This window comes from Lethenteron reissneri, chromosome 59, assembly GCF_015708825.2.
Source record: "Lethenteron reissneri isolate LAM-NWPU_2019-01 chromosome 59, ASM1570882v1, whole genome shotgun sequence".
Taxonomy (NCBI): Eukaryota; Metazoa; Chordata; class Hyperoartia; order Petromyzontiformes; family Petromyzontidae; genus Lethenteron; species Lethenteron reissneri.
In genome coordinates this window covers 2,365,435-2,378,970 of record NC_083837.1, presented here as the reverse complement: position 1 = coordinate 2,378,970, position 13,536 = coordinate 2,365,435, and the positions used below count along the sequence as shown (strand labels likewise).

At 51.4% G+C, this 13,536-nt stretch overlaps 1 protein-coding gene across 1 annotated transcript in view; it reads left to right on the top strand.

The window, feature by feature from the left end:
• Window positions 1–12,351, top strand: part of LOC133357727 (protein furry homolog-like) — a 35,194-nt gene extending 22,843 nt beyond the window's left edge. The window contains exons 10-17 of the mRNA XM_061575822.1: window positions 1,478–1,576; window positions 2,361–2,462; window positions 3,731–3,834; window positions 5,197–5,305; window positions 7,008–7,094; window positions 8,792–8,963; window positions 10,463–10,595; window positions 12,240–12,351. Of these exons, the coding sequence (XP_061431806.1) occupies window positions 1,478–1,576; window positions 2,361–2,462; window positions 3,731–3,834; window positions 5,197–5,305; window positions 7,008–7,094; window positions 8,792–8,963; window positions 10,463–10,595; window positions 12,240–12,351 (918 nt within the window). The remainder of the gene's footprint in view (window positions 1–1,477; window positions 1,577–2,360; window positions 2,463–3,730; window positions 3,835–5,196; window positions 5,306–7,007; window positions 7,095–8,791; window positions 8,964–10,462; window positions 10,596–12,239) is intronic.
• The last annotated feature ends 1,185 nt before the right edge of the window (window positions 12,352–13,536 follow it).

The window sequence follows — 13,536 nt, the reverse complement described above, 5'->3', positions numbered from 1 at the left end:
AGTGTGCTGCTGCTGCTCACCGCAGCGAGACACGCGAACCGCACGACACGGCAGAGAGGGGGTATATGGCACCCGCCGCGTGGCCTGGCGTCAGTGACTCGGCACATGGTCTGCGACGGGGCATCAGTCTGCCAGTAGGGGGGTGATGTTTGCTGTGTTGCCTAGCCAGGGGGCACCCCCAGCGGCAGCCGTCCCCGTGTGACGCACGGTGACTCGGCACGCGACCTGCGATGGGGCATTATTCTCGGTGGCGAGATGTTAACTACCTCGCCTGGTATACAGGAGGTCGTGGGTTCCATCACGACCCTGACACCTGTTGTATATTTTGAGTTTCATGTGAAACCGTTTATTTAATATTTTTCATTCGTTCAGACGCTGTCTTTCCGACAGACCTGTTCTTTACCTGAGGACGGCTGCTTGCGTTGTGGCCGAAACGTCGTGAGAATTGTATTTTATTATGTTTTATTGTTATTATTGTATTATTTCCCTTCTACGTGGTGACTTTACCGAAAGAACCAAGAAGATGAATCCCTGCAGTCACGAAAGCTTTAAATCGAAATCTACTAAAGCAAGTTTCTTATGCCGTTCGTCGCGCCCGGATGCAATTGACTTTGCTCATTCGCCGTATACCCGCCGAGGTCGTGACGGGGTTCTCAAAATTAACGCTCACTCACTCCTTGTTCTCCCCCTCCTCCCACTCCCCCCCCGCACACCTCTAGGAATCACAGCCTTTAACTTCTAGCCCTGCCCACTTGCCTCCTCCTCTACCGCCCTCTCTGCCTTATACAGCCTTCCTAACTCCGGCATTTCTCCCACTTCAGTAAAAAAAAAAAAAATTCTGCTGTGGTTGTCACACCTGATGATGATTGCTTGTGTTGCAATCGAAACGTGGTGATTTAATTAACTTTAATTTATGCTTATTTGATTTTTCACCCGCGTGACTTTACCGAAAGAACCAAAGAGTGTGGATCCTTGCAGTCACGAAAACTTCAAATCTAGAATTCTTAAAATTAATTAATTCCTGTTGCTCCGTGCCCCCACCTCACCCCCACCCCCTCCCCCCCCCGTACCGTTCCCGCTCTGCTGTCACGTGCGTCGATGCCCACTTTTTTTTTTTTCTTCTTGGTTCTTTCGGTAAAGTCACGTAGAATGGAAATGATAAAAATTTAACATAATAAAATAATTCTCACAATAATTCTCACGACGTTTCGGTCACAACGCAAGCAGCCGTCCTCAAAGACGGCTGCTTGCGTTGTGGCCGAAACGTCGTGAGAATTATTTTATTATGTTTTATTTTTATTATTTTATTATTTCCCTTCTACGTGACTTTACCGAAAGAACCAAGAAGATGAATCCCTGCAGTCACGAAAGCTTGAAATCGAAAGATGCCCACTTTATTGAGAACGAAATCAACTTTTATCGATTGATTTATCGATCCGGGGGGCGGTGGCTGGGGTGGGTGTGTAACCGTTCGCAGGCCGTGAAAAACGAGGTGAACGTGCCGTGCCTGAAGAACTTTGTCGACGTGCTGTACCAGACGACGTTCGACATGTCCTCGCGCAAGAAGCACTCGCTGGTGAGTCTCGCGGCCAGCGGATGAGCCGGGTTGTGGGGGTAGAGTAAAAATTTAAAACAAAAAAAATCATATATAAAATAATAATAATCATATTTGTATTTTTTTTTTAAATTGTTACGAGGCAAAGATAAGGAAGGGAGAAAGCGGCTGATCTGAAAAGATTGGTTGATGTGTGTCTGTGGGCTGCGGCGGTGATGAGATGTTAACTACCTCGCCCGGTATGCGGGAGGTCGTGGGTTCGATCCCGACCCTGACGCCTGCTGCTGTATATTTGGAGTTTGCGTGTCTCTCTCTCTCATCATCATCATCACGGTGGCTAGGAGATGTTAACAACCTCGCCTGGTCTACAGGAGGTCATGGGTTCGATTCCGACCCTGACGTCTGTGATATATTTGGAGTTTGCGTGTCTCTCTCTCATCATCACGGTGGCTAGGAGATGTTAACTACCTCGCCTGGTCTACAGGAGGTCGTGGGTTCGATTCCGACCCTGACGCCTGCTGTAGATTTGGAGTTTGCGTGTCTCTCTCTCTCTCCCCGTGGTCGCGTGACTTTTTCTCTGGGTCCTCCAGGTTTTTTGCCCTCCACATTTAGAATCAACATGCATTTAGACTATGCGCCCTGCTATAAATTTCAATGTGACAATTGACTTGCTTGAGCTGTCTATTGTGATGGCCAGTTCGCTTCTGGTAAAATAAAAAATTGTCTAATAGGCGCTTGCTAACAACAGCACCGTGTGTATGGCCTTTAACGGGCGATCTTTGTCTCGTGCGTATTTGTTTTGCAGGCTCTCTTTCCGCTGGTCACGTGCCTGCTGTGCGTCAGTCAGAAGGCCTTCTTTCTCAACAACTGGCACATCTTCCTGGCGAGCTGTCTGTCGCACCTCAAGGTAACGCCTCATTGCAGCCACACAGAGACCCATAGACTCACACAGAGACCCACGACCTCACAGAGACCCACAGCCTCACACAGAGACCCACAGCCTCACACAGAGACCCATAGACTCACACGGAGACCCATAGACTCACACGGAGACACACAGACTCACACAGAGACCCACAGCCTCACACAGAGACCCATAGACTCACACAGAGACCCATAGACTCACACAGAGACCCATAGACTCACACGGAGACCCACAGACTCACACAGAGACCCACAGCCTCACACAGAGACCCATAGCCTCACAGAGACCCACATACTCACACAGAGACCCACAGAGACCCATAGACCCACAGAGACCCACATACTCACACAGAGACCCACAGACTCACACAGAGACACATAGACTCACACCGAGAACCATAGACTCACACATAGACCCATCGGCTTACACGGAGAGCCATAGACTCACACAGAGACCCATAGACTCAAACAGAGACCCATAGACTCACACGGAGACCCATAGACTCAAACAGAGATCCATAGACTTACACGGAGACCCATAGACTCACACAGAGACCCATAGCCTCACAGAGACCCACATACTCACACAGAGACCCACAGAGACCCACAGACTCACACAGAGACCCATAGACTTACACGGAGACCCACAGAGACCCATAGCCTCACACAGAGACCCATAGACTTACACGGAGACCTATAGACTCACACATAGACCCATAGACTCACACGGAGACCCACAGACTCACACAGAGACCCATAGACTCACACAGAGACCCACAGACTCACACAGAGACCCATAGACTCACACAGAGACCCATAGACTTACACGGAGACCCACAGACTCACACAGAGACCCATAGACTCACACAGAGACCCACAGACTCACACAGAGACCCACAGACTAACACAGAGACCCATAGACTCACACAGAGACCCATAGACTTACACGGAGACCCATAGACTCACATGTAGATCCGTAGCGGGTTCCCAGGTGTAGCAAGGAGGGAGCGTATTATTATTTGGTTCTTTCGGTTAAGTCACGTCTAAAGATCTTTAGACGTGACTTAACCGAAAGAACCAAATAATAATTCCTGCAGTCACGAAAGTTCTAAAATTAAGGAGGGAGCGGTTCGTGCTACATGGATCGTCCTGTCGTAAGGGCTTGGTGAGGAGGCTTTAATCCAGCAGCGGATGGATCGAGGCTGACCATGACGATGATGACGACGTCGATGATGTTTTGCGTGCGAGCAGAATAAGGACCCCAAGATGTCCCGCGTGGCGCTGGAGTCTCTGTACCGGCTGCTCTGGGTCTACATGATCCGCATCAAGTGCGAGAGCAACACTGCCACGCAGAGGTAGGGGTCACACACACACACACAGAGGTAAGGGTCACACACACACACAGAGGTAAGGGTCACACACACACAGGTATGGGACACACACACACAGGTAGGACACACACAGGTAAGGGTCACACACACACACACAGGTATGGGACACACACACACAAGTAAGGGACACACACAGGTAGGGGACACACACACACAGGTAAGGGACACACACACACAAGTAAGGGACACACACACAAAGGTAAGGGTCACACAGGTAAGGGTTACATACAGAGGTAAGGGTTACACACACACACAGGTATGGGACACACACACACACAGGTAGGACACACACAGGTAAGGGTCACACAGGTAAGGGTTACACACAGAGGTAAGGGTCACACACACACACACAGGTATGGGACACACACACACAAGTAAGGGACACACACACACAAGTAAGGGACACACACACACAGGTAGGGGACACACACACACAAGTAAGGGACACACACACAAAGGTAAGGGTCACACAGGTAAGGGTTACATACAGAGGTAAGGGTTACACACACACACAGGTATGGGACACACACACACACAGGTAAGGGTTACACACAGAGGTAAGGGTTACACACACACACAGGTATGGGACACATACACACAGGTAAGGGACACACACACGCACAGGTATGGGACACACACACAGGTAGGACACACACAGGTAGGACACACACACTAAGGTAGGACACACACACAGCTAAGGGACACACACACACAGGTAAGGGACACACACACACAGCTAAGGGACACACACACACACAGGTAGGACACACACACACACAGGTAAGGGACACACACACAGGTAGGACACACACACACACGCACAGGTATGGGACACACACACAGGTAGGACACACACACACACAGGTAAGGGACACACACACACAGGTAAGGGTCACACAGAGTAAGGGTTACACACAGAGGTAAGGTCACACAGCGGTAACGGCCACACAGAGGGTAACACGCACACTACAAATCAGAATCAGTGTCATGATTGTGGTTGTAGATGTATGTGGAGAGCGGTGGTGCAGCGGTAAGAATGCTGTACAATGAACCCGGCGACCCGAATTCGATTCCCGCTCACGATCAGCGGTGAATATCTTAACCGGGGCTCCCCTAGGTCGACTCAGCCTCTAATGAGTACCTGGTGCGACGTATGAACATCGCCCCTGGGGAGACAAAGGCGGCCGGGCGTGGTGCTGGCCACCCACCGACCCCCTCGTGCGCCGTGCCGGCCTTCATAGGGTGCTACTCGCTAACAGCACTTGCCCCTACAGTCTGTTGAAGGCTACACGGGGGATCTTTGTCTGTGCGCTTGTCGCCTTGCAGCCGCCTGAGCAGCATCGTCAGCGCCCTCTTCCCGAAGGGGTCACGGAGCGTCGTGCCGAGAGACACGCCACTCAACATCTTCGTGAAGATCATCCAGTTCATTGCCCAGGTGAGGAAAGCCTCTCATCCAGGTGAGAGCCCCCCCCCTCCCCCCTCCATCCAGTTCATCCGCCCAGGTGAGGAGAGCCTCTCATCCAGGTGAGAGCCCCCCCCCTCCCCCCTTCCATTCAGTTCATCCGCCCAGGTGAGGAAAGCCTCTCATCCAGGTGAGAGCCCCCCCCCTCCCCCCTTCCATTCAGTTCATCCGCCCAGGTGAGGGCCGCTCACTCTGAGTGCCCCAGGCCTACCCGCGCCGCACACGTGCAAACAAAGATAAAGATCCCGCAGATCAAAGCTCAAAGTTCATGTATTAGGTATATAGCCCTGTGAGCCATTCGGCTCTTGAATCGGGTGCAACCGCAACAAACTAAAAAACATGAACAAGAAAACATCTTAAAGTGAATATGTGACTGAGTGCAAACAGAAAATCCAAGAAAAGACAGCAAAATATTGTAGAAAAATCACCGTACACCAACACTGTGTGCAAAAATCCCAGTGGGATGCAAGTCAAACAACCAACAACAACCACAAGACAACTTAGATTAAGGCCATCAGTCTAACTCTGTACTACAACAAACAAACATGGCCAAACCAAAAAACTTTTCGAAATCACCAAAATAAAGCCATGAAAGCAATGAAACAGTGCAGGTCATAGGAACTGTGACCGAATTTTCACAATAAACGACGTCAACAACATGTACCACCAAACTCTGTAGCCTTCGACAGACTGTAAGGGCAAGTGCTCGTTTAGCGAGCAGAGCACCCTATGAAGGCCGGCACGCTAGGGGGCTGGTGGCCTTTGTCTCCCCCGTGGTGATTTTTAAATCCTTTATATTAAGTTCGCTTGCTTGCGTGCTTGCTTGCTTACGACCGTGCAAATCTTTCGTTTGTTTTTTAACCCACTTCCCGTGATCCAATCGAGTTGATATTTTGCACACAGACTCGTTGTGCGTGACAATTGATTTTCGTGAAAAAATTTCCAAAATTTTACACTGTTTATGAATTTTTTTAAAAATATTTAATTACCAATCGCTTAATGGTGGCAGACAATCATCTGACCCATAGGTGGCAGCCATCTGTGTTGACTAACCACATGGCATGAAATCCCTGCCTCCACGCTGTACAGTGGAGACTATTTATAGAGCAGTTAAATTGAAGCCGCCAGGTTCTTGAAAGTGGTAAAACGGGTCAACGCTAGTGCCCTCGAGAATATACGGGGCATGTCAAGAGGTGATCTTACATATAAAGGATTTATAGTGAAAAACTTTGTTTTTACGGGTTAATTTTTTACACACCAGGTACTCATTTGAGGTTGAGTCGACCTAGGGGAGCCCCAGGACAGGTTCATGTTAATCGTCGCTGGTGTTGGCCGTTAGCGGGATTCGAACTCGGAGACTTGGGTGAATATGTACGAGTGGACTTGCCGATGACCGGTACCAGCGGTGTCAAGATCGGCCTCTGTGGAGGAGGCTCGTGAAGGACGCTACGCAACAACGAGCGGAGCGCCGGGCGGCTAAAGCACAGCAAGTTGGCACAGTAGGGGGCATAGGTGGTGCATCGGCCACTCATCTCAGCCGGTCAACCCACGGCACCTGCTGGGTCTGTGACCTCTTGCCAGCGAGCCTTCGACACTTCACCTGGCCTCAAGGTGCACTTAACCTGGCACAGGCGTGGCGAATAGCGGCCGTTGTTATTTTTGCCCTGTCGTGCAGGAACGCCTGGACTTTGCCATGAAGGAGATCATTTTCGACCTCCTCAGTGTGGGGCGGTCACCCAAGACCTTCAGCATCAACCCAGAGGTACTCGGCGCGTGGAACGGAGAGAGCGCGCGCACGCCACGAGACGTCGTCGCGTTGGTCTGCATCCGTCAGCGGACTGGCCGTGTCGATGAGGCCTACCCTTGACGTTCACGGCAAACCCTCCGCGGGAAGGAGACAGACGCGCCGGCGCCTGGCACGCGGCGTCACCGCCCAGAGTGTTGAAAATCTGCGCAAAATCTAGTTGAATTTCGATTTAAGGCTTCTTTCGTGACTGCAGGGATTCATCTTCTTGGTTTTTTGGGTGAAGTCACGTAGAAGGGAAATGATAAAATAATAAAAATAAAGCGTAATAAAATGCAATTCTCACGATGTTTCGGCCACAACGCAAGCAGCCGTCCTCAGGTGAAGAACAGGTCTGTCGGAAAGACAGCGTCTGAATGAACACCACCAAGCTTGGTGGTGTGCCTGCGTTGTGGCCGAAACGTCGTGAGAATTGTATTTTATTATGTTTTATTTTTATTATTTCCCTTCTACGTGACTTTACCGAAAGAACCAAGAAGAAATTTTTTTCTTCTTGGTTCTTTCGGTAAAGTCACGTAGAAGGGAAATAATAAAATAATAAAAATAAAATACATTTATTTTATTGTTTTATTTAAAATAATACAAATAAAAATAATAAAATATAATTATTTTCTTATGTTAAATTTTATTATTTTATTATTTCCATTCCACGTGACTTTACCGAAAGAACCAAGAAGATGAATCCCTGCAGTCACGAAAGCTTTAAATCGAAAGATAAACATATTTGAGTTTAAAAAAATATATTTTTTATCAAAGAGGACCGAGTTCTCTCACCCTGGTTAAGTCACCCCGGCCCCCCCTTGTGGCAGAGGTCACAATCAGGTACCCGATACCCGGCTACCCGTACCCGGCCGGGTACGGGTACAGGTACCCGTTTGCGACCCTGGTGCGGCCGGGTACGGGTAGGCCGTGAGTCACTGGTGAGTCACCGTTTGTCACTCATTTCCCAACGTCTTGTCTCTTCTCACAATTCAAGTTCCTAGAATCAACTCACCCACGCCTGCAACATGGCTTCATCCCAGAGGTCGCAATCGGGTACCCGATACCCGTACCCTACACAATATCCGGCCGGGTACGGGTAGAGTACGGGTACGGCCGGGTACGGGTACGGGTAGCCGGGTACGGGTAGGCCGTGAGTCACTGGTGAGTAACTGTTTGTCACTCATTTCCCAACGTCTTGTCTCTTCTCACAATTCAAGTTCCTAGAATCAACCCACCCGCGCCTGCAACATGGCTTCATCACAGAGGTCGCAATCGGGTACCCGATACCCGTACCCTACCTGTACCCAGCCGGGTACGGGTAGAGTACAGGTACGGGTAGGGTATGGGTAGGGTACGGGTACGGGTAGGGTATGGGTAGCCGGGTACGGGTACGGGTAGGCCGTGAGTCACTGGTGAGTCACCGTTTGTCACTCATTTCCCAACGTCTTGTCTCTTCTCACAATTCAAGTTCATAGAATCAACCCACCCGCGCCTGCAACATGGCTTCATCCCAGAGGTCGCAATCGGGTACCCGATACCCGGCCGGGTACGGGTAGCCGGATATCGGGTAGGGTACGGGTATTCGTTTGCGACCCTGGTGCGGCCAGGTAAGGAATCAAACCCCGTTTGCGACCTCTGCCTTGTGGCCCCGCCTGTGCCCTCCGACCACCCAGCGGATGAACATCGGGCTGCGGGCCTTCCTGGTCATAGCTGACAACCTGCAGCAGAAGGACGGCGAACCGCCCATGCCCACGACTGTCGGGGTGCTGCCGTCGGGCAACACGCTGCGCGTCAAGAAGACCTTCCTGAGCAAGACGCTCACCGACGACGAGGCCAAGATCATCGGTACGAATCACGGGGCTGGGACGGGGTTCTTCTGTGCGGGTTTCCGGGTGTTTGTGTGAGTCTATGGGTATTTCGTGAGTCTATGGGTCTCTGTGTGAGTCTCCGAGTCTGTGTGAGTCTACGGGTCTCTGTGTGAGTCTATGGGTATTTTTGTGAGTCGATGGGTCTCTGTGTGAGTCTACGGGTCTCTGTGTGAGTCTATGGGTATTTCGTGAGTCTATGGGTCTCTGTGTGAGTCTACGGGTCTCTGTGTGAGTCTATGGGTCTCTGTGTGAGTCTACAGGTTTCTGTGCGAGTCTTTCGGGTCTCTGTGTGAGTCTACGGGTCTCTGTGTGAGTTTATGGGTCTCTGTGTGAGTCTACGGGTCTCTGTGTGAGTCTATGGGTCACTGTGTGAGTCTACGGGTCTCTGTGCGGGTCTATGGGTCTGTGTGAGTCTACGGGTCTCTGTGTGAGTCTACGGGTTTGTGCGGGTATACGGGTATCTGTGTGAGTCTACGGGTCTCTGTGTGAGTCTATGGGTCTCTGTGCGAGTCTACAGGTCTCTGTGCGAGTCTACAGGTCTCTGTGTGAGTCTACGGGTCTCTGTGCGGGTCTATGGGTCTGTGTGAGTCTATGGGTCTCTGTGTGAGTCTACGGGTTTGTGCGGGTATACGGGTATCTGTGTGAGTCTACGGGTCTCTGTGTGACTCTACGGGTCTCTGTGTGAGTCTACGGGTCTCTGTGCGCGTCTATGGGTCTCTGTGCGGGTTTATGGCTATTTGTGAGATTCTACGGGTCTCTGTGCGGGTTTATGGGTATTTCGTGAGTCTATGGGTCTCTGTGTGAGTCTACGGGTCTCTGTGCGGGTTTATGGGTATTTCGTGAGTCTATGGGTCTCTGTGTGAGTCTACGGGTCTCTGTGTGGGTTTATGGGTATTTCGTGAGTCTATGGGTCTCTGTGTGAGTCTACGGGTCTCTGTGCGAGTCTACGGGTCTCTGTGTGAGTCTACGGGTCTCTGTGTGAGTCTATGGGTCTCTGTGCGAGTCTACAGGTCTCTGTGCGAGTCTACAGGTCTCTGTGTGAGTCTACGGGTCTCTGTGCGGGTCTATGGGTCTGTGTGAGTCTATGGGTCTCTGTGTGAGTCTATGGGTCTCTGTGAGTCTATGGGTCTCTGTGCGAGTCTACGGGTCTCTGTGTGAGTCTACGGGTCTCTGTGTGAGTCTACGGGTCTCTGTGTGAGTCTACTGGTCTCTGTGTGTGCCTACGGGTCTCTGTGTGAGTCTACTGGTCTTTGTGTGAGTCTACTGGTCTCTGTGTGTGCCTACAGGTCTCTGTGTGTGCCTACAGGTCTCTGTGTGTGGGGCATTAGTCTATGGAGGGGCTTGACCTCTTCGACAGGGAAGCGACGTTCAATCGGAGGACGCGAGGTGCCAACGTACGATGAGACCGCAACTGTGACTGACCCCCCCCCCTCACCTCACCCCCCCACCCCCCCCTCCACCCACGTGGTGCGCCAGGCATGGCTCTGTACTACCCGCACATGCGGCGTGCGCTGGACAGCATGCTGAGGCAGCTCGACAAGGAGGTGGGGCGGGCCATGGCGCTCACCAACGTGCAGATGCACAACAAGGAGCCCGAGGACATGATCACGTGAGCGGCGAGGGGTCGGGGGTGGGGGGCAGGGGGTGGGAGTTTCCTGGAGGGGAGGGAGGGGGTCAGGGGGGGGTCAGACGGGGTCAGGTACCGCTGAGGGGTTCGTGGCGTTAGAGGCAAGGCATGGGATGATGGTGGCACACAGACTCAACACTGACACACAGACTCAACACTGACACACAGACTCAACACTGACACACAGTCTCAACACTGACACACAGACTCAACACTGACACACAACACTGACACACAGCCTTAACACTGACACACAGTCTCAACACTGACACACAGTCTCAACACTGACACACAGCCTCAACACTCACACACAGTCTCAACACTGACACACAGCCTTAACACTGACACACAGACTCAACACTGACACACAGCCTCAACACTGACACACAGCCTCAACACTCACACACAGTCTCAACACTGACACACAGACTCAACACTGACACATAGTCTCAACACTGACACACAGCCTCAACACTGACACACAGACTCAACACTCACACACAGTCTCAACACTGACACACAGACTCAACACTGACACACAACACTGACACACAGTCTCAACACTGACACACAGACTCAACACTGACACACAGCCTCAACACTGACACACAGTCTCAACACTGACACACAGTCTCAACACTGGCACACAGTCTCAACACTGACACACAGTCTCAACACTGACACACAGCCTCAACACTGACACACAGACTCAACACTGACACACAGACTCAACACTGACACACAGACTCAACACTGACACACAGTCTCAACACTGACACACAGCCTCAACACTGACACACAGCCTCAACACTGACACACAGACTCAACACTGACACACAGACTCAACACTGACACACAGCCTCAACACTGACACACAGACTCAACACTGACACACAGACTCAACACTGACACACAGACTCAACACTGACACACAGCCTCAACACTGACACACAGACTCAACACTGACACACAGACTCAACACTGACACACAGACTCAACACTGACACACAGCCTCAACACTGACACACAGACTCAACACTGACACACAGTCTCAACACTGACACACAGCCTCAACACTGACACACAGACTCAACAATGACACACAGTCTCAACACTGACACACAGTCTCAACACTGACACACAGACTCAACACTGACACACAGACTCAACACTGACACACAGTCTCAACACTGGCACACAGCCTCAACACTGGCACACAGTCTCAACACTGACACACAGTCTCAACACTGACACACAGCCGGGTATGGGTACCCGTTTGCGACCCTTTGTCACTCATTTCCCAACGTCTTGTCTCTTCTCACAATTCAAGTTCATAGAATCAACCCACCCGCGCCTGCAACATGGCTTCATCCCAGAGGTCGCAATCGGGTACCCGATACCCGTACCCTACCCGTACCCGGCCGGGTACGGGTATGGCCGGGTACGGGTACCCGTTTGCGACCCTGGTGCGGCCGGGTACGGGTACGGGTAAGGAATCAAAACCCGTTTGCGACTTCTGCCGCTCGCCCGCCGATGCCGGCTTTGCCCGAGAGAGCGAGAGACCTCAAGCCTTCCTGCTGTTCCCCGCCCGCCCGCCCTGTTGTTTGTTTCACGCTGGCGCTGCAGCGGCGAGCGCAAGCCCAAGATCGACCTCTTCCGCACGTGCGTCGCCGCCATACCCCGGCTAATCCCGGAGGGGATGAGTCGCACCGAGCTGGTGGACATGCTGGCCAGGTAAGCACGCCTCTTGCAACGCTCGTCACTCCGCTCACTCGCTCAACCAACAACAACAACAACAACCGCCATTCGCCACTAAGTGGCGGTGACGTCACCACGACGCTTGTGCCAGGCAATGTGCACCTTGAGGCCACGTGAAGTGTCGAACGCCCGCTGGCAGGAGGTCACGGGGCAGACCCAGCAGGTGCCATGGGTCGACTGACCGAGATGACCGAGATGACTGGCTGATGCACCACCTGTGCCCCCTACTGTACCAACTTGCTGTGCTTTAGCCACCCGGCACTCCGCTCGTTGTTGTGAGCGTCGCTCCTCCGCCCTCCGTTGTTGTTGGAGGGCGACTGCCTCCAACTGCCCAGTAGCGTCCTTCACGAGCCTCCTCCACTGAGGCCGATCTTGACACCGCTGGTACCAGTCATCGGCAAGTCCACTCAGCTCCACGTCCTCCTGTACCACATCACTCCATCTCTTCTCTAGCCCGTGCCGCGCCCGTTTAGCCCCCTCGATCCGGCCAAACAAAAGCTGTTTAGGCATGCGGTGGCTGGGCATGCGGGCTACATGACCCAGCCAACGCAGCCTTGCCTGGTGGAGGAGCTCACCGATGGGACTTTGTCCAGATCTGTCGAGGATTTGTGAGCTCCTCACACAATCCAGCCTGGTTAAACCCAGGATGGATCGTAGGCAGGCCAGCCTAAATGTTTCCAACACAGACACACACCTACACACACACACCTATGTCCGTCTCTTTTTTTTTTTTTTTTTTTTTTTTTTTTTTTCCATAAAAAAAGTTTATTTTTTTGGGGTTAGATCGCGTAAATATAAACGTGTCGTTAAACCCGCCACCAACCGACACGGCCAATTTAGTAAGACTTACACAAACAGAATTGAAAAAAACCTATATTACGGATGAATTATAATGCAAAGCGTCTTTCGTATATAGGTGGCAAGCAAGAGTGGTGATCTCATATTCTTAGGTTTTTTTGGTAAAGTCACATAGGTAAAAAATGTAAATCAATAAAAGTAAAATACTCACTTGATACAGCTATCGTGCTGTGACGGTTCCACCTGAAGACGGAAGCTTGTGTTGCCTCCGAAACGTCGTGATTTTTATTTTATTTCTATTTTTACATTTATTAATTTTAATCTTTTACCTACGTCTCTCTCTCTCCCCGTCTCTCCCTCCCCGTTT